This window comes from Gopherus flavomarginatus, chromosome 7, assembly GCF_025201925.1.
Source record: "Gopherus flavomarginatus isolate rGopFla2 chromosome 7, rGopFla2.mat.asm, whole genome shotgun sequence".
Classification (NCBI taxonomy): domain Eukaryota; kingdom Metazoa; phylum Chordata; order Testudines; family Testudinidae; genus Gopherus; species Gopherus flavomarginatus.
This window is the reverse complement of record NC_066623.1, coordinates 77,681,672-77,702,582: the sequence shown is the minus strand read 5'-3', so window position 1 is coordinate 77,702,582 and position 20,911 is coordinate 77,681,672. Positions and strand designations below refer to the sequence as shown.

General features: G+C 40.2%; 2 protein-coding genes across 2 annotated transcripts in view; both read right to left on the bottom strand.

Annotated features, from left to right (window-relative positions):
* OLFM3 (olfactomedin 3) overlaps nucleotides 1-19,052 on the bottom strand; it is a 143,864-nt gene extending 124,812 nt beyond the window's left edge. The window contains exon 1 of the mRNA XM_050963628.1: nucleotides 18,775-19,052. Within this exon, the coding sequence (XP_050819585.1) occupies nucleotides 18,775-18,843 (69 nt within the window). The 5' untranslated portion in view covers nucleotides 18,844-19,052. The remainder of the gene's footprint in view (nucleotides 1-18,774) is intronic.
* The window catches only part of LOC127055994 (ras-associated and pleckstrin homology domains-containing protein 1-like), a 160,269-nt gene that overhangs the window by 27,066 nt on the left and 112,292 nt on the right, over nucleotides 1-20,911 (bottom strand). The gene's annotated exons all lie outside the window — the stretch shown is intronic.

Below are 20,911 nucleotides of genomic sequence, written 5' to 3'. Positions count from 1 at the left end.
CATGGCAGATTCTGATACACAAATGAGGGCAGGGAGTAAACAGATCCAGGGCTCTTCCCTTCTGCCTAGTAGATCTGGTCAACCATATATAAGGCTCACTACGCTCCCCTTAAAAATTGTTTGTGCTCTTCTGATACGCCATCTGCTCTGGTCAGAGTGCCCCTGGTGCTTTATCCATACAGTGTGGCTTTGCACCATCCTCACAGAGAGCTCTGCTTCAGAGAGACAATCTAATCCATAGGCTGATATTAGAACACCAGGCCAAATTCTGCTCTCATGTACCTGCAGTACCTCCATCGAAATCAGTGGGATTCCACACTAGTGTAAAACTGAAGTCAGATAAGAACCAGGCCCTGTAGTTCTATTATCAACTCCCAGCTGCCTTTGTGGCTACTGACATACACATGCTCCCTGAATGGCATTGTTGCTTATTTTTCCCAAGGGTTTGCTTTCTCCTCACAACCAGAAACATAAAACCTGACAAATTAACAGTACTCCCTCACTTGTATCATTATGTTCAGTCTCACAAAGGATTGAGCAGAACTAGTCATTGAGAGATGGCCAACAAAATGATTAGAGGCCTAGGAAGACTTTTGTATGCAGAGAGATTGTAGAGATTGGAACTATTTAGTATGGAGAGAAGGCAGATAAGGGAGGCCATGAGAGAAGTATTAAAAATAACAAATGATTAAGAAAAGGTAAATTGGTACTTCTAATGACCTTTTCTTATAACACAAGAACATGGGGACATTATAGCACACGTGTGGGCAAACTATGGCCCACAGGCTGGATCTGGTCCATCAAGGCTTTGGATCCATCCCATGGGATTGCCCCCCATTGTGCAACAGGGCCCATGCCACTCTCAGAAGTGGCCAGCTCCATGTCCCTCTGGACGCGGGGGCAGAGGGCTCTCTACATTGCCCTTGCCTCCAGGCACTGCCCTCTGCAGCTCCCATTGGCCAGGAACAGGGAACCGTGGCCAATGGGAGCTTCAGGGGAGGTACCTGGAGGTGCAGAAAGGACAGCACATGCAGAGCCCTCCACCTCGCTCCCCCAGAGGCCGCAGCGCTTCCGGGAACGGCGCGGGACCTGGGACAGGGCAGGTAGGCAGGGAGCCTGCCCTGGCCATAGTGTGTGCCACTGCCACCCCAGAGTCGCTTAAGGTAAGCGGTGCCAGGCCGGAGCCTGAACCACTCCTGCACCCCGACCCCCAACTCCCTGCCCTAAGCCCCCTGCCTCCAACTCACATCCTTCCTGCATCCCAACCCCCTGCTCTGAGCTCACTGCTGCACCCCTCTGCATTCTAACCCCAGCCCTCTCTCCCACAGTCCGCACCACTCCTGCACCCCAACCCCTTTCCCTGAGCCCTCTCCTGCACTCTGCACCCCTCTGGCACCCCAACCCTCTTCCCTGAACCCCACACCCTTCCTCTGCCCCAATACCTTGCTCTGAGCCCCTTCCTGCACACTGCACCCCCTCTCACACCCCACACTCCCTCCCACATCCTAAGCCCCTGCCCTGGCCCTGCATACAATTTCCTCACAAAAAGCTTGGCCACCCCCGTTACAGCAGATTCTAAGGCCAATATTTAAAACTGATTATAGTAAATACTTCTTACCCAACATATAACTTGTGAAACTCACTACCACTAGATATCATTTAGACTTAAGCTTTTTAAAAAATGATCACATATATATGGATAATGGCCACTGCCAGAACAGGTTACTGGCCTAGATGGACCTTTTTGTGGTCTGGTATGGCACTTTGTAGGTTACTATGAAAAAGATTCCTGTCACTTCAGGAAATGTTTTAGTATCTAACCCACATGATATTCTCAACTCTGATACTGATCAAATGACCAATTCTCAAATTTCTAGAATTAGAGTCTATGATTATGGCTCTTGAGACGGAAATTTTAGGCAATATACATTCATCTCTTAATGTTTTTACAAGAAGAGCTTCCAATGTGGAAAAATCAATAACTGTTCTTCAAGAAAAAGATAATGAAAAAATAAGATTACAACTTCACCTTCTCAGTTGTCTGCTTCTATTTATGACAACACTGCATGGTGCAGACATGTAGAAAATCAAGAAAAGGACTTAAAGTACTTAAACCATCATTTTGTAAATTGCCCAATATTTGGTAGACCAGAATTGGACATTTGATTTTATAATATGTAAATACATATTTGAAAGAAACTTTCAGAACAGATGAGAGCATACTCAAACCATGGCCTCATTGATAATTTGCATAATTTGAATGCATCAATTTCTGCTACAGGGATGGACTTTTCTTCTGTTTCTGTTCCTCAGTCAGATGCTCTAGGTCTAAGATAAGAACTTAATATAAGAACATAAGAAAGGCCTGTCATAACTTTCCTACTCAGGTCTGAACCTTAGAGTTCAGGACATGAGAAGCTAGCATGAAACCTCTAAACTTAATTACCAGCTTGGATCTGATATCGCTGCCACCAGCCAGAAAATTCTAGTGTCTGGCTCACTCTGGTCTCCCCAAAACCTTCCCTGGGGGACCCCAAGACTCAGATGCCCTGAGTCTCACCACAAAGGGAAATAACTCACTTCCCTTCCCCCTCTTTACCTCCTCCCAGATTTCCCCGCCCTGGGTACTCTAGGATATTCCCTGCTTCAAGTCCTTGAAACACAAGTACTGAGAGATCAAATCTCTCTCTCCCCTCACCCAGAGAGTATACAAAGTCAGGCTTAGTAAATCTAACACAAAGAGATTTTCCCCCTCCTTAACCAATGAAAAGAAAACTCAAATAGGTCTTAAAAGGAAAGCTTTATATAAAAAGAAAGAAAAAGACATAAAAATGGTCTCTGTATCAAGGTGACAATATACAGGGTCAATTGCTTAAAAGAAAAAAAAAATGAATAAACAGCCTTATCCAAAAAGAATACAATTTAAAACATTTCAGCAACTACACCCATGTAAATATAAAAAAAACCAATATAAACCTATTGTCTTACTATCCTTGTACTTACAACTTGGAAACACAAGATTAGAAAGCCTGGAGATAGAGAGATCACTCTCAGAGCCGAGAGGGTCACTGAACCGAGACAAAGAACACCCACCCAAAAACTTCCCTCCCTTGACACTTGAAAAATCTTGTTTTCTGATTGGTCCTCTGGTCAGGTGTTTGGTTCCCTTTGTTAACCCTTTACAGGTAAAAGAACATTAACCCTTAGCTATCTGTTTATGACACGGCCGTACCGGGTCAGACCAATGGTCCATCTAGCCCAGTATTTGTCTACTGACAGTGGCCAGTGCCAGGTGCCCCAGAGGGAGTGAACCTAACAGGCAATGATCAAGTGATCTCTCTCCTGCCATCCATCTCCATCCTCTGACGGAACAGAGGCTAGGGACACCATTCTTTGCCCATCCAGGCTATTAAGGGAATAAGTAAATAACTTTTCCTTATCCACTTTCTCAACATCACTCATGATTTTATATACCTCTATCATATCCCACCTTAGTCTACTGAATGACAGTAGGAAATGCAATTTTAAAACAACAATCTTGAATGTAATGCTAACAGTTTGAAATACACATTTAAGTAATTGTTTGGCTTAACTTGTGATGCCATAAGCATTCTAATGCTAGATTAAATCTATTAGGCAGAAATCCTCTCCACATAAATCACAAAAATAAAAAATGTTGCTGATGTATTGGGAACATTAATATAAATAATGCAGGGCATACTGTAACAAATAATTTAAGGGGACAAATTCTCAGTGAAAAGTTCAAAAATTATAAAGGCAGTTAGGAAGTAAATTTTCTGTCCACTGATGATATTTATTTAAGTTTATAGTTTATACACATGACCTACTGATGCAATAAGCCTAATATTATTTACGGCCTTTGGTTCTTCCCCTTTGGTACAATTGTAGCATTTCTGGGAGCTCTTGTATGCACTTCTCTGACTTCAATAGCCTTTATAATAAGGTACCAGAATCAGTCTCTCGTCAGTAGATTATGACGCTTAATCTGTTCATTTATTAATGATTTGGAATGCTCTAACATTTGTTAGGCTGTCATATGCAAGTCTCTTTGGACACTTTGTGAAAATGCACTGAAATACTTACGCTGATAGTATATGTGATTCTTTTGTGATCTCATTATGGGCCCAAGCCCCAAATTCCTAGAAAGCCAATGGGAGATGAAGGCACACAATACCTCACAGAAAGTACTCAAATTTACAGAAGCAGCCATAGTCTGTGTTCCACTCATGTGAATCATTATATCAGTTCTATGTAAGACTATTTCACTTCTCTTTAAAATGTGCTAAATATTAAAGAGGGACCCAAACTGGACAACTGAATCTGACATGTGTAGAAACAATAATACAAAGGTAGTTTTGAAATTTGGAGTCTCCCATGCAAGTTCAGATAATTCATCAATGTATAGATAAGGGTTTTAAGATCTGACTTAGTTATCCTCAAATGAACCTGCATATATGCCTTACATTTTAAGTATTTCTTTCCGCTAGTATCTTTAGAACTATTGAAAAAGTTGAAAATCTGCAAATAAAAGACCATGTTAAGTGGGTCTTTGAATAGACATGACTGAAATTTTTCCTCAGAATTTTTTTTTTTTTTTTTTAAACACAGAAAAGCCATTTTTCATCAAAACAGAAATTCCAATGGGACATCAGAATGAAAGGCAAAATACTTTTAAAAATTTCTTTATGGAAACAAAAATAATTTCCCAGCCAGTACTAATTTTGAGTGATTTCTCACCATGAATATAACTTACAAGCATAACAATTGGCATATGTGGACTTAGAGTTATTAACAGTTTTTCTCTCTCTACCTCTCCCTTTAAAAATAACTTAAGAAAAAGCCTGTTTTAAATAGCTAAGAAAATGACTTCTAAGGTTTCTGTGGTACAGAAATAGAATCCTTATAAGGAATACATCACAATCCTTTCACAAAGTGTGCTGGACTGAGGGTCCCAGTGAACAGCCTCATGTTCGGCTAGCACTGACTAATTGGGAAATAACGGGGAGCCAATGAGCTATAAACTACAAATAATGGGCTTGCTTCTGCTCCTGCCAAAGACGGTAGCAAAACTCCTATGGAATGTAATAGGAACAGGATCAGTTCTGTTGGATCCAGAGTGACCAGCAATTCAAAGCAAATCACTAACTGCTCATGTCTTGTTAAAAAGAGAGCAGTTTTACTTTGAAAATGTTGTATTATGATTACTAAAATCTAATGAAGATCTGTGTGGATTATTGTTAAAAATAAAATGCTTTTGAACTGCTTCTGCATAGTAAGTCTCAGTCATTGAGTGTTCCATGTACGTTATATTACATTGTTAAAGCATTGTAAGTTTTCAGCTGCTCTGTTCTCCACTGATTTTAACTGAAAATCCCATATTTTGAAAAAATACAGAAATACATTGTGTGCTAAGAATGTTAGTTCACCTGCACACCACAGCACTAGTGTGACTACAAAGGGAAGAAAAATAAGGAATATCCTGCAGAAGAGTATTTGGAAACTGAAACAGAAATAACCCATATTTAAATGTAGGAATAAGTATTTATTCGGACATTAAATAAGTTATTCTTATTTATAGAAAGGAATATTAAAAAAACCACTCCCAAAGGCAATCAATAAATAAAAAACCACAATTGAAAACAACTAAACCCTATAATAAGTACAATGGGACTGCTCACATAAATAATTAACGACCATTGATGTGATAAAATATTGCTGAATCATCAGAGCCTTAGGGCCTAATTCTGGAAAGCATCCTTATTCAGTACAGCACTTAAACGTGCTCAAGTCCCACTGAAGTCCATGCTTAAAAATTAATGACGTGCTTACATATCATTTAGGCAAGGATGGATTAATATATGTATAAGTGCCATCCGGAATCAGGACCTTAATCTAGGTGTTTCTAATTAAATAAGTAAATAGAAACCAATAACCATGCATTGATATGGCAAAATATACCAATTAATATGAAAGCTATCCCAGAACATATCAGCTACATAAGAACACACACATTTCCAAAATTGCCACTGGCAATTTATAAAGGAGTTCTGCAACATGCCTTTGCTGCAGATCCTCCTTAACCCAACTGCCCCAGTAGAGCTTACCCCACAGCTGCAGAAAGGTGCAAATAATAGCATCACTCCCTGAAATCGGGGGGACAAGTGTGGCCCTTTGTTTGTAGAATGTACCTAAATCCTGGTTGCGCCAACTGAAATATGTTTTCAAGTGAAGTAACACTAAATTGGAGATTAAACTATAATCAGATTTACAGGGATTCATTTGAATAAATGTCAGGAAATCAGTTTGATGACTTTCTTCTTGATTATAAACATTTCCAAGGGGAACAAAAACAAGAAATACTACATTTTGTGCTATCGCACAGATACTCCTGAGAGAGAAAGTCTCAGAAAGGGGCAAAATATTAAAGATTTTTTTCACCCTGCAGACTCAATCTCAATAAAATCCTTTATAAAATGTTAAGACATTATTGTAAATAACTTTATTTTTATGTTAATTGATGTGTTCTAGAATATCTGTCCTCTAAATAAGAAGCACAAAGACACAGAGGCAACTGGGCAATGAGATATAAAACCTTTTACTCCTAGGCTGGCAGTTCAAATCCAGCCTAGTTCTGATAGTGATTGGAAGTTAACATCTTGTGGCTGTTTAATGACTTATATCAAATGAGTTTGGGTGTCTCAATCCGTTCCCAGTGAAAAAACTTCCATATCACAAAAAATTGTCACCTCCATTGACACTAATTTGGCACCTTTGCTGGCTGGCTGTGCAGCCATGCCCAAGATGCACACAGATTGGACAGGGAATCAGAACTATTTTTTCTCTTCTGCAAGTGATCCCCAAGATGAACAAGGCAGTGTGGAGCAGCTTGTAATGCCATCTCCTATGCTGTACCTGTGCAGTGAATAAATATAAGATTTCAGTCTGCAGCATTGTCAAGTCTGCTCACAATCTGATTGGAAATAAAAGCCCATATGCTGCAACTGTTACTGAACATGAACAAAACAAAAAACCAATGGAGGAAAAACAAACAAAAGTAAACATACTTGCAAAATGATTGCAGCTGTACCTTTCTCCTGACTGAATCAATAAACAGGCACCTTCTGACTGGTCTGGGGATCAATTTGGACTGTCCTACAGGACTAGACCATAAGCCCAGCAAACATTCTGGCCTAGAACTACTCCAGGCCAACCCCAGCAGTCTCTACCAGAATGTTTCACTACCCTGGGATAGCAAAGTCCCTGATCTCTGGGTTATGAAACTGGATGATGAACACTGCCTTGCTCCAGTTTAACTGCTTATTGTTATACAAAATTCTCCTACAAGAATTGTGCTGAACACATTAGATAAATATAAATTAACCAACCACAATATCAACTTTCTGATAAAGAAAAAATGCAATACCACCTGTCCCTTCATTCAAGCATATGAATGAGTGGATTGATTTTACACTGGAAGGAGACAAGGAGGAAGAGAAAGCTCTGTCTCCTTTAACAAAGGACCTTAATACCTCTTAGGTTTCGGAGAGGGTAAGAATTAGACTGTGTGGCTGGTGACGGCATGCCTTCTTTAGGCAGCAATGGTAAAAGAACTTCATTCCCACATCCAGTGTCCATGTTTGTTTGTTTTTTGTTTAGAGGTATTAATCAAAGTCCACATGGCCAAGTCTAAGCCCCTGAAGATCAGTGATGTGCATTACAGGAGCTACTGAGAAGTCCCTTCCAACTAATAACCAGCTGATTTACCTATGGAAAAACTGAGTCTGTGAATGAGCCAGATTGAGTAACAGTAGTGACAGATGTACTTGGATTGTGGCTATGACCATATTTGGAATTTTTGCAATTCTGAAAGCTATTCTTCTATGAAAAGCATGAATATCACATGGTAAGATGAGGAGCATCTGCTCTGCTTTGCAGGTGCACTGAGGTGCACAAATATCAGCCAAGACTGTTTGTGAGACATAGGACAGATATCACCTTTACACTGTAGGTGACCTCAAAGTTCTTTGGTCCTAGTTTCCAAGTTCTTGTAATTTGTTAAAATATTTTGTAGGCTTAATATATATGTTCCTACCTCAACCACATTTAAAGCAATGTTATTCTTTACATTATAGTATGCATAGTTACTGTACATAATCTGTTTTTCATTAGCTGTGGGATTCAGAACGCCAGTCTAATTAGATAGCATGTTGAACTTTTACATACATCCCTCTCCCCGATCATGATTTTAGAAACACAATTGACTGATATATGCAATTAAAAGATTGTCTGTCTGTCTCTAGGTGCATATTCCATGGTCATTGTTATGATATGTGAATGCCTTACAAAAATTAAGCAAGGCCAATAAGATTTTCAGTTCTCTCCTTTGGTACTCTTCTCCCTTCTAGAGTGAGTACTGAGGGGGTTTTTTATGTTGCAGCTGAGAGATGCTTGAAGAATTTGTATAGTGGGGATGCTGAGAGCAAGTGAACCAAACTGTAAACTCTATATATGATGGAAACCATTTCAAGCAGCACGCCGAGTCTCAAAACCCATGTCATCATGCCCATAAATTACAATAACTATAGTCAGTTATTATTCTGAGAAGGCTATGATCAAGAGATGGTTTTATGTATGCTCCTGAATGTTGTCTTTCCAATTCCTTATGATAGGGACTGCCACACTCAAGGTCCAGCCACCAAAAAAACCAAAAAGAGCCTTGAATCTACTCCTGTCCGGTTCATCCTAACTTGTTAAGATATCCAATGCCTCTGAAATTAAAGCTATCATGGTAGATTGTCATCTTTCTGAAAGTCTTTGAGAGTCCAAGCCTACTCAGTCCTTTGTAGGTGACAAATCTGAGGAATTGTCAGATTGAAGTGTCATCAGAAGAGGTTTTGGAACTTAACAGAAACAAATCACCAGGACCAGATGAGATTAACCCAAGAATTCTGAAAGAACTCACGTGTGAAATTGTGGAACTATTAACTATGGTTTGTAACCTCTCTTTTAAATCAGCTTCTGTAACCAATGACTGGAAGATAGCTAATGTAACTCCAATATTTAAAAAGGGCTCTAGAGGTGATCCCAGCAATTACAGACCGGTAAGTCTAACGTCAGTACCGGGCAAATTAGTCGAAACAATAGCAAAGAGTAAAATTGTCAGACACATAGAAGAACATAACTTGTTGGGCAAAAGTCAACGTGGGACAGTCAAAAGTCTGTAAGGGGAAATCATGTCTTACTAATCTATTAAAGTTCTTTGAAGGAGTCAACAAACATGTGGATAAGGGGGATCCAATGGACATAGTGTACTTATATTTCCAGAAAGCCTTTGACAAAGTCCCTCACCAAAGGCTCTTACATAAATTAAATTGTCATGGGATAAGAGGGAAGATCCTTTCATGAATTGAGAACTGGTTAAAAGACAGGGAACAAAAGGTAGGAATAAATGGTAAATTTTCAGAATGGAGAGGGGTAACTAGTGGTATTCCCCAAGGATCAGTCCTAGGACCAATCCTATTCAACTTATTCATAAGTGATCTGAAGAAAGGGGTAAACAGTGGGGTGGCAAAGTTTGAAGACGATACTAAACTACTCAAGATAGTTAAGACCAAAGCAGACTGTGAAGAACTTCAAAAAGATCTCACAAAACTAAATGATTGGGCAACAAAATGGCAAATGAAATTTAATGTGGATAAATGTAAAATAATGCACATTGGAAAAAATAACCCCTGCTATACGTACAATATGATGGGAGCTAATTTAGCTACAACCAATCAGGAAAGAGATCTTGGAGTCATCGTGGATAGTTCTCTGAAGACATCCACACAGTGTGCAGTGGCAGTCAAAAAAGCAAACAGGATGTTAGGAATTATTTTAAAAGGGATAGAGAATAAGATGGAGAATATCTTATTGCCCTTATATAAATCCATGGTACACCCACACCCTGAATACCATGTACAGATATGGTCTCATCTCAAAAAGATATACTGGCACTAGAAAAGGTTCAGAAAAGGGCAACTAAAATGATTAGGGGTTTGGAACAGGTCCCATGTGAGAAGAGATTAAAGAGGCTAGGACTTTTCAGCTTGGAAAAGAGGAGACTAAGGGGTGATATGATAGAGGTATATAAAATCATGAGTTGTGTGGAGAAAGTGAATAAGGAAAAGTTAATTACTTGTTCCCATATGTGACAAAGTTCCTCCTCTACCTTGGTGGGTCCTGTACTTATTGGCAGATTTGCTCATCTCAGTGATCTTCCCCTCTGGTGGATCCCACAGTCTGGGTCAAATCCTCCTGTGTTTGATCAGGAGTTGGGATGTTTGGGGGGAACCTGGGCCACCCTCTACTCCAGGTTCCAGCCCAGGGCCCTGTGGATCACAGCTGTCTATAGTGCCTCCTGTAACAGATGCATGACAGCTACAACTCCCTGGGCTACTTCCCCATGGCCTCCTCCAAACACCTTCTTTATCCTCACCACAGGACCTTCCTCCTGGTGTCTGATAATGCTTGTATTCCTCAATCCTCCAGCAGTTCACTCTCAACTCCTTGCACCTCTTGCTTCCAGCTCCTCACACCCAAATCTCACTGACTAACTGGGAGGCTTTTAACTAATTCCAGCCAGGCCCTTGATTGACTTCAGGTGGCCCAATCAATGTAGCTATCTCCACTGCCTTCTAGAAAGATCTTAATTGGCTCCAGGTGTCTTGATTAACCTGGAGCAACTGCCATTTGGTTACCATGGTCCTAGGGATTTTGTTAGCCTGAGGCTAACATACCTGTTCCTTACTACTTTACTGTAGCCATCCGGCCTTGCCCCATCACACGTAATATAAGAATTTGGGCCACCCCAAATGAAATTAATGGGCAGCAGGTTTAAAACAAATAAAAGGAAGTTCTTCACACAGTGCACAGAAGGCTAGGACTATAACAGGGTTTAAAAGAGAACTAGATAAATTTATGGAGGTTAAGTCCATTAATGGCTATTAGCCAGGATGGGTAAGGAATGGTGTCCCTAGCCTCTGTTTGTCAAAGGGTGGTGATGGATGGCAGGAGAGAGATCATTTGATCATTACCTGTTAGGTTCACTCCCTTTGCGGTACCTGGCATTGGCCACTGTCAGAAGACAGGGCTGGATGGACCTTTGGTCTGACTCAGTATGGCCATTCTTATATTCTTATGTTATACAGATGAAGGCTAGGACTTTGAATTTGATTTGGTATTCAATGGGATCTCAGGGTCAGGAATCAGTCTGGCAGCAGAGCCAGTCTGGAAGAAGGACCTGCAGCACAGCCAGTCTCTGGGCAACCCTAATGAGTGCATTTGACCTGCAGGAGGCCATCTGAGTGGCTACAGTGTCTGGTAGGAAAAGTTATCAGATCAGCTCTTAGGACCAGTGGTAGCAGCAGTTCATTAGCTGCTCAAAGTGTTTGCCCATGACTGGACCCGCTCCTTGTTCCAGCCCTGCTGCTGCCTTGGATCCAGCCCTGCCCCTGGCTTGCTTCACTCCAGATAACTTGATTCTGACTCTCAGCTCTGATTCCTGACCTCTAATTTTGGCTCTGGCATCTGGTCTCTGGCTCCGATTCTGACTGTAGGCTCCAGTTCCTCTAGCTGTGACCCTTGGGTCTGACATCTGGCATCTGACTCCAGCTGTGACCCTGGACTCTGAATCCTGGCTAATGATTCCTGCTCTAACCACTATGTATGACTCCTGCTCTGACCAGAGTCCAGACCACTGCTCCAACCAATGGGCATGACGATCCATGTCCACATGATATGCAGGCATATGTTCTTGCTCCAACATTGTTGAACATATTTATGAATGATCTGCCTTTGACCATTTCAAGGTAATTCACATAGACAGATAACATCTGCCTAGTTTTAAGAGACAGAGTCTTCAAAAAGACGGAGGACAACTAGAGCCACCATCAGTGGCTATTACAAAAAAAATGGAGAACTAAGTCCTGTGAGTCAAGGACTATGTTGTCATGCTTCCATCTCAGCTACAAGAGCCAAACATTTTCTTGGATGGAGAAGAGCTGGCATATTACTCAAAACTCTATCTAGGAGTTACCTTAGCTCACACACTTACCTAGGTAGCTCAGAAGATTAAGACCAGAAACAGCCTCCTAATCAAGCTTGCAGGATCAACTTGGGAACCTAATGCCCAACATTGTGCATCTTGGTGCTAGCTCTCTGCTACTCCTGTGTGGTTAAAAACTCTTCCCAGACAAAACTAGTTGATGTACAACTGTTGGAAATGGGTGATTGCATTGGCCTCTTTAGCACAACAAAAGTGCTTTTCCCTCTCTTGATATTCACCCCTTCTTGTCAACTGTTGAGAATAGGCCACTTTCACCTTAATTGAATTGGCCTCATTAGCACTGACCTCCTACTTGGTAAGGGAATGCCCATCTATGATATTTATACTGCTTACTGTATTTTTCAGTCCATGCATCTGAAGAAGTGGGTTTTAGCCCTCAAAAGTTTATGCCCAAATAAATTTGTCTCTAAGGTGCCACAAGGACTCCTCATTGTTTTCACAGGGACTTTACAAACACCAAGTGGCTGTCAGATCATGCTAATACCCTGCATACTAACATCAGGTCTTATATTGCAGCAAAGAACCTCCTTGACAAAATCCAGGGGATGCCACTACTGCCATTTTTCAAAGATATATGGGAAGTGCCTTGCCACCTACTCATCAACAGAAGACCAGTCTATGTTCTTGACCACCTGTACAGCAGATGCTGCCACATTGTTGCAAGCAGAATGGGAATGAGCTACTTCCTCTGTAAGAAACGTCCTCCTTGTTACTCAGCCTGATGAGAGACTGCCTGGCTATGAACTGCCATGCTATCTCTGATGCAAGCTTAACCCTTTCAAATGCAGGGTGGTGGGCTGTACAAATGACTACAACTGGGAACTCAGAAACTGCCTCTGTGTAGTTGTGGTGGAGTGGAGAATGCTGCTTATCTCATGTTGGACTATCAGGAGGACTTTCCAGTCCCCACACTGCTGATCCCAAGGCTACTGAATGGCTAAAATGTGTGATGCCTTCCTAAGTCTTTTTGACACTTTTGACATTTTTTTTGTTTTGACTTATGCATCTGTTTTATCTCCCTTCCTTATATTTTGTATTAGAACTTTTTCTTTATTGTCTCATTTGTGCATTAATTAATTAATAATATTTTGGAGGGGTTCCTATTAGAACCCAGAGCTCTGTATTGAGGTACTTGTGTTTCATTATGTTATGGTGAGGCTGCTGTGTTCTGAATCAGCTGTAGGTTCTTCAGTGCCTCCAAGTTCATTTCTTAATATAGTTCATTATAACTGTCAACCTGGGAGGTTTCAATGTATTGATAATGGTAGCTGTAGCTAAGTCTGCATTCATCTAGAGAGCGTAAAACTGTCTTTATACTGAAAATATTGGGAGTTCGTAACCATCCAATTTCACCTGCATTTTGGCTACCAAACAATCTATGACTCCAGTCTTGTTGAGAATAATGAGAAACAGTGGCCATTTTTAGTTAGGGCTTTAAAATACATGGGTTTTTTTTTTGTTTTTCTCCTGATAGCAGCAGCTTAACACCTACTCCTACACATACTCCTAAAATTATGACATTTTTGATAATATCACAAGAATTAGCAACTCTGTGTGTCATTTGTTTTCTCACAGTCTCTCCCAATAATATTAGAATAAAATTGAAAAGAAGAGAGATCCTTGTGTGACTTCACACTCAATGTGGAAGGGGTGCCCTTTGGGGTTGGATTGAGAGGAAATATATGAAGCATCTTCATTCATTTCCATTCACTATTTCCAGGTCTCTAAGGCAAAAAAATCACTGTCTGATCACTAACTGTATTGTATATTGCTGAGAGAACTAGTGGTATTTGGATCCTGTTCACAGATGGAATAGAACAGCCACTAGTGGCTAACACCATCCCTGTGCTATATCCTACTTTGAACCCCAGTATAGGACGATCAAGGATGGGAACAAAGTTACATGTAGCTGAAGACAATTCTTCCCTGGATTCTAAATTATCTTGCTCAGAAATAGGGGATCAGACACCAGGTGGTAGTTGACAAGACTCAGAAATGAATGTTTTAGAACTTTCATGTCTCCCAGTGTCATATATAGGCTTGATTGTTAATGCCAGATTTTCATATTGACTAGCCACTGATACTAGAAGAAAGAGACTAAATTAATTTCTTAGTGGCTAATGAGATTTTACATGTCCATTGCAATGGATCATAGAATGATGAGTCATTATTTTCAATAAAATAATGTATTTTGGCACATGTATGATATTACTGTTATGAAATCTCATAAAGGGAATGAATTAACTTGTAACACCAGTGAAGTAAACTTGATATAACTATTTTTTTTTCCTTTAACTCTCTGGGAAAAAAAGTATTTAGTTGCTAGATGTGCAAACAGTATGAAGACTGTTACAGTTTCTGAACAAGTTTATGGATTTTGAAAATTTACAAGTATAAACAATTCTAAGGTGAAAATACAGAGATATAGTATGCATTCTGCAGTAACCAATGATGAATTTTAGATCTGTTTTTATTTCTTGAGCTTTTCCAAAATCATGTTAATAAAAGCCATATATATAATTTACACTTTTTTCCTGTCTATACTATACTTTTGGTCCTGTTCTGCTTTCATTAGTCCATCTTCTTCTGAAACTTTTTTGGGCAAATTTCAAGAAATCAAAACCAATCACATGTGGAACATAAAGTCATTATGGGACTTAGAGAAATAATATATATGTAAAATATGTGTTTGAATGATGCACACACATTTTTAAGTCCTATTTAAGTTCTAAGATTTCAAAATTAAAACTAAATATTTCTGGCTAGAATGAAGACAGTCTTTTAAACCTAATCTGCTTATTTTCTTTAGAGGTGAGCACTGAACAGCTTTGAAATGCTTATTTCTGTTATACTCTAGTGATTAAATGATGGCTTGCCTAAAGTGGTCCTTGTAACAGACGGCCACTTTATATACTATCAAGATCATTACAATACACCATGCTTTTAGAAAAGCAGAACAGAGATGCCATCTAGCAGCAATGCTTAGGAATTTCCAAATATTTAATAGTTCCTTCTCTCAAGAAATTGGATCTGAGTGAAATACCAAGGGAAGCTCTGTATTTCTAATTGAAACCTTTTGATTATAACTAGACTTCTTGCTGAATATACACCTACTCTGATGGAAATAAAACTTTACTGAAGTACACTATTATGAACAATGTTTTTTTTTTGTATTTTCCAAGTAAATAGATATTACAATTATAGTTTAATTAAGAGACAAGATATTTTAATAATTTTCTTGAACTAAAATTGATGGTCTGTCAGCAGCATTAAAAACTTGTAAAATCAATAGGTGGTGAACTGCTTTCCATTCAGTTAAAGAAGAATTTCCCTGCACAGTCAATATTAACAAAAACACTGAAGATGTGTCAATGTGGAAAATAAATGAACTCGGTTGATGTAAACACTTTAGCATTTCAGAAATTAAAGACTAAACTCCACACTTTTTCTAGTTACATATCTTACCATGAGATGGCGTCACTTAAACACTTTATTGGGAGATAACCTAGTAAGTTCTAACACAGAAAGCTTGTCACAATAAGAGTGCAAATATCATATCATCCTCTTACAGTCAATAGTGGCCTCTCTGCTGGGGAGCCTTTTGATTTCTGTGACATCTGTAAAATGGGAAAAATGATGCTGACCACTTTTGTAAAGTGCTCTGAGATCTAGTGACAAAAAGTGCTATGTATGCTCTAGGTATTATTATTACTGTGTATTTATTTGTTTTTTTAGAATAACATATTGGATATATTTATTACTGTCTACATAGTAAATAAACATGTAGCACATTAGGAAAATATATTGTGTCATCTATTCCAAAATGTTCATGTGATTTATTAGGGTAACGTGTTTGTGCAGCAGGTGTGTAAATATTCATAAGTATATATATCATATAGAATTATCCCTCACAAAAATGGATAAGCATAAAAGTTGAGAAAAGTTATCACAAATAAGTCTTTTTGCAAAAATGCATATTAACATCCCCTTAGTCCCTCCAACTAATTTCAAAAGGCAAATATGCTATCCAATCTGAAAGGCAGAATATTATTGCTTCATTTCTTCTCAAATAAATGAATATATTTGTACTATTGCTATTTCCTAAGTCCTTTCAATCATTTTTGTACTTATTTACTGAAGACAGTCAATAACTAAAATAAAGACATTAAAAGGAAATAAAAATAGAGACATTAATAAAGACTAGAGGAGTTTTCCACATACATAATTTATCACAGAAATTTGAAAGCTATTATTTAAAGTCTTAAAAGGTGAATAATTAGAAATATAATTTGCTATATTCAATATACTTTATATGCTTAACCTGGCAAAAAAATTCACTGAAAGAAGTGTATGCCATTGTTGTTTAGGTCTATGAGAACCCAGCTGAGTTTCGTTAAATAGCAAAGTTTCACTAGGGTCTTTTATTTTTATATTATCCTAAGGACTTTTTTTGCTTTTCAGTCCATGTTCCTTTACAAAATTAAAATAGACTGCAATGAACATTTTAATGTCCCCTAAAATGTCACACAGAGTGTAGAATAAAAGGCCATTTTTATGCCCTGTGCATAGTATAATGCAGTACCAAAAGGGCTAGAAGCAAAGTTTGAAAAGTTAATTTATGCCATATCTTTAAAGTGGATCATTATGGCTTTTCAGTTCTAAATGAGTATAGATATGTTTGAGGGAGAGTTTATGCCATCATGTATATGGGGGACATCATCGACACCTGATGGGGGGCACAAAGAAGTATGTAAGTTTCACTTCAGTTGCTATACTAGGGGGTTTACTCTTGTGGTAGATAGACAAATTGACATAAATTCTGCCCACAGCTGCTCTCAGGCAGTTGCTCCCTTTGACATTAATAGAGCTGACTAGGTGTGACTGTGGCTAGAATATTGCATCTCATAGGTACAGAAAAACAGATAAAACAAAATGTAAGTATGGAATTTCATTAACATAAAATGTATGTATGGCATTTCACTAATATATATGAACAGCAGCATGTGCTTGTTTTATATGTACAGCTCTCATGCATTTGCTTGGTGAATCTCTCTTTATAGGTTACAATAATAGCTACTAAACACTTTAATAGAATTGTTGATATAGCTTATTTTTCAGCTAATATTATTAAGCTTATATCACATCATGTCAACAATTACTTATGAGTAAGGTAAATTTCACTTAGATTTGCTATTTTTAAAAATCCCCAAAACTTATTTCTACAGATGTACATTGGATTTCCATTTAAATGATTTTAAAATTTTATCTCAGTGTATTTTTGAAGATGGACATTACTGTATTTGTAGAAAACATAGATATATTGTTTTTTATGTGAGCAATTTTGACATCTACCTAGAGGAGAAAAGCTGATACTAGTGCTGAAACTGTTTCACACAGTTGTTTAGTACTCAAAAGGCATCATTAAAATGACACTCACGTACATACTGTATAAGTGGTGACAACACAATGTGTATTACTTGTGGTAATGGACTGATATACTCTACAGAAGTTCTTTGTCTCATTACCTTTGTATATAGCCTACAAGGAATCCAAAGATTGCATAACATAAATACTGAGACAGATGAGACAAGTTCCAAGTTTATACTGCACAAAATACACATATATAGGCCTAGTGGTTTTCAGTCATCAGTGCTATTAAATGGTATTAGAAAAGGCTGATTTTCAGCAAATTATTAAAGGATTGTGTATGATATTGCTTATTTTTAAAAACTCATAATTCAAGAGCTGATATTTTAGATATCTCAATGCACTTGAAAATAATGAAACTCTGCTGCAGTCTAGAGCATGGCTACTGTACTCAAGGGAGGGGAGGGGGGAACGAGCCTTTTCTTCCCTGTGACACTTCAGCTTTTCAGTCTAAATACATTTATTTTCATTTCTTACAACACTGATATCAGTGCTGATGCTAGTGCTAAATGTTTCATAATAGTTTAGGTATATCCAATGATCACTATAAATATCTCCTCGACTTGTGCTGGGTACTCTAGTGTTAATTTCAGCCAGAACTGGACAGCTTCCAGAGTTCAATAGATAACAGTTGTTTTCATCCTAGTCTTAGCGTAGTAAGGCTTCTATCACCAGCTTCGTTTATTTTTGTCTGATAAAGTAAACTCCGGGGGATCCGAATACTGTATCAGCGATCAGAAACAGTTAATCTTTTCTATTCGAGGTTTCAATGGTACAAGCATCCCAAATGTTTTGGACACAAACTGCAGCACGTCTGCGTTGTTAGAATTATTGACAATTTCCAAGCACACACACAGAGAAAAGGAGAGGGAGGGAGAGAGAGAGAGAGATCTTTCTTAAACAATGGAACCAGACATCTCAATGAATGTTGACAACAAAATATCCTTTCCATTACTACCCTGTGTTGCTGATCGGACAACAAAAGGACACACAAAAGCCTTTCCACTCCGAAAGCCAAACCCCGAGAGATCCGAATTGCCTGCTCCATAAAACATTTATTTGTATTTATTAATTTACCTTGCGGTGGCATTACTGGGATAGGTGAACTTGTCATCTGCCAGAAGCGGGGGGGGGGGGGGGGGGGGCGGCGGAAGGAGACTTGGGCATAGGAGGACAGCTTTCAGATGGTCTCATGCAAACCACAATACACCGTCTCCTACCTTGGAAGGGTCGAGCCCAGCGAGCAAAGCCAGCAGCAGCAGGTTGAGGATGTTGGAGGGCGCCTGCATTCTGATCCAAGGTGTGCGCCTCTTTTTTCACTCTTCATTCATTCACTCCGCTCTCGCTGCAGAGCCCAGACTAGTCAGTTGCACTTTCTGCCAGCCCGCCAGAGCCGAATGGAAGCAGCAGCAGCAGCAGCAGCCGCCCGAGGGACAATCATTCCGCAGGCATCGGAGAGGGAGGGGAGCGCCAGCCCGGAGAAGGCAGGCGAGGAAGGCGCTGCTCGTGGTGCTGAAGCGTCTCCGGTCCCCCCTCCCCAGCCCACCTTCCCTCCGCCCGCAACCAACCCACCGCAAAAGTTTTGACCCCCCCCCCTCCCCAAAAGAGCGGAGCCCTCGCTACTGGCAGAGGGGTTGAGACCCGAGCAGCGGATGTGACATCAGCACAGCTCCGAGGGGCTCGGGGCTGTTTTGCAGGGAATTTGTTAACCAAACAAGGACCGACTCGCTCGCTCTCGCTGGCTTCACTTCGGGATTTGCTGGCAGCTTGAGCTGCGGAGCGGGCTCCAGTAGCCACACAGGAAAGCGCTACAGGGCGCTGGAGCTGGCAGAGCCCACGCACTCCGCAATCACCGGCAGGGAGTGGGCTGGCTCCCCAAAGCCTTGGGATAAAGTTTGCGTTTTCTCCCATCCCGTCTGCCGGTGACACAAGCAGTTTACTATGGCCAGAGAGCAATACGCAGCCCGCCATTTCTGTCCCTTTGTCTAGAGCAGGGGTTCTCAGACTTCTGAACTGGTGACCCCCTTTCACACAGCAAGCCTCTGAGTGTGACCCCCTTTATATATTAAAAACACTTTTTAATACATTTAACACCATTATAAATACTGCCAGTGAAGCAGGGCTGACAGCTCACAACCTCCCATGTAATAACCTCTTGACCTCTTGACCCCGACCAGCAGCTTGAGAACCCCTGGTCTAGAGGCAGCCAGAAACAAGAATCTTACCATAGACAACTTGCAATAGCCAGAGACAGACTCATAGACCGATGATGAGGGCGGTACAAAAGCAGCAGAGAAGGTGAACAGCCAGGACATTAGAAGGAGAAGGGACTGGCCAGGTGTGCTGCCTGCCCCCTGCTCTTACTGATCAGCCAGGAGTGGCTCCCAGTTGGAGGGAGAGAAGCAGCCAGGGTGCTAAGCAGCTGAGACCCAGAAGGGTCAGGTGTAGGCGCTGTGGGCTGTCAGGCTTTTCCCCTAGGGGCCACCTGGAGGGCCAAGCAATGGGGACTCTAGGAAGGGCAGGGATCGGCAGTTCACTGCGAAGTTCAAAGTAGCAACTTGAAGGGCATTGTTGTGGATGTGAGGGCATGAAGTGAGTAAGCTGCTGGGTTGCCCTGTTCCCCAGTATATAATCATAATAAATTCTAATACTTTCATCTGAGGATCTCAGTGTGCTTTCACTTATCTGTCAGGTAGATCACAGGTCAATATCATGTCCTATTGTACAGATGAGTACATTCAGGCACTGGGAGATGACATGACTTTCTCAAAGTCACACGATGAATCAAGCAAAGCTGAGCACTGAACCCAGGAGGACTAGCTCCCAAGCTTGTGCACTAACCGCTAGACAATTCTCCCCCTAGTTACAAAGTACCTGCAGTTTTCTTTCCTCCTTTCCTCTCTCTTAATCCTAGTCTCCTATTTCTTTGTCTCTTTACTATGGTCTCTCTCTTTGCCTACCATGTGGCCCTTTCTCTCCCCTTTCTCAACTGGTTTTCTTCCTCCAGTGGTTGTCTCCCTCTCCTCACTTCTAGCCAACCCCCCCAAAATGAGTCACTCCCCAAATCATAAAACTAATTTCAAACCCACCAAAATTTAATTAATTAATTGTGCTCTGTGGAGGCAGACAATCCCGGGGCCATATTATACAACTGTCCATATAACCCAGGATTTAAATATACCATGCAGTATCGTGACCACTACAACTGAGAACAATCTACAGAATGAAGAGGCTAAGATTTTGTGGGAATAGAAAATTGTCACAGACTGAATGGTCCAGGCAAACAGGTTGGACATAACTGTTGTAGAAATGAAGACAGACAAGACCATGTTAATTGATACTGGCATACCAGCAGAT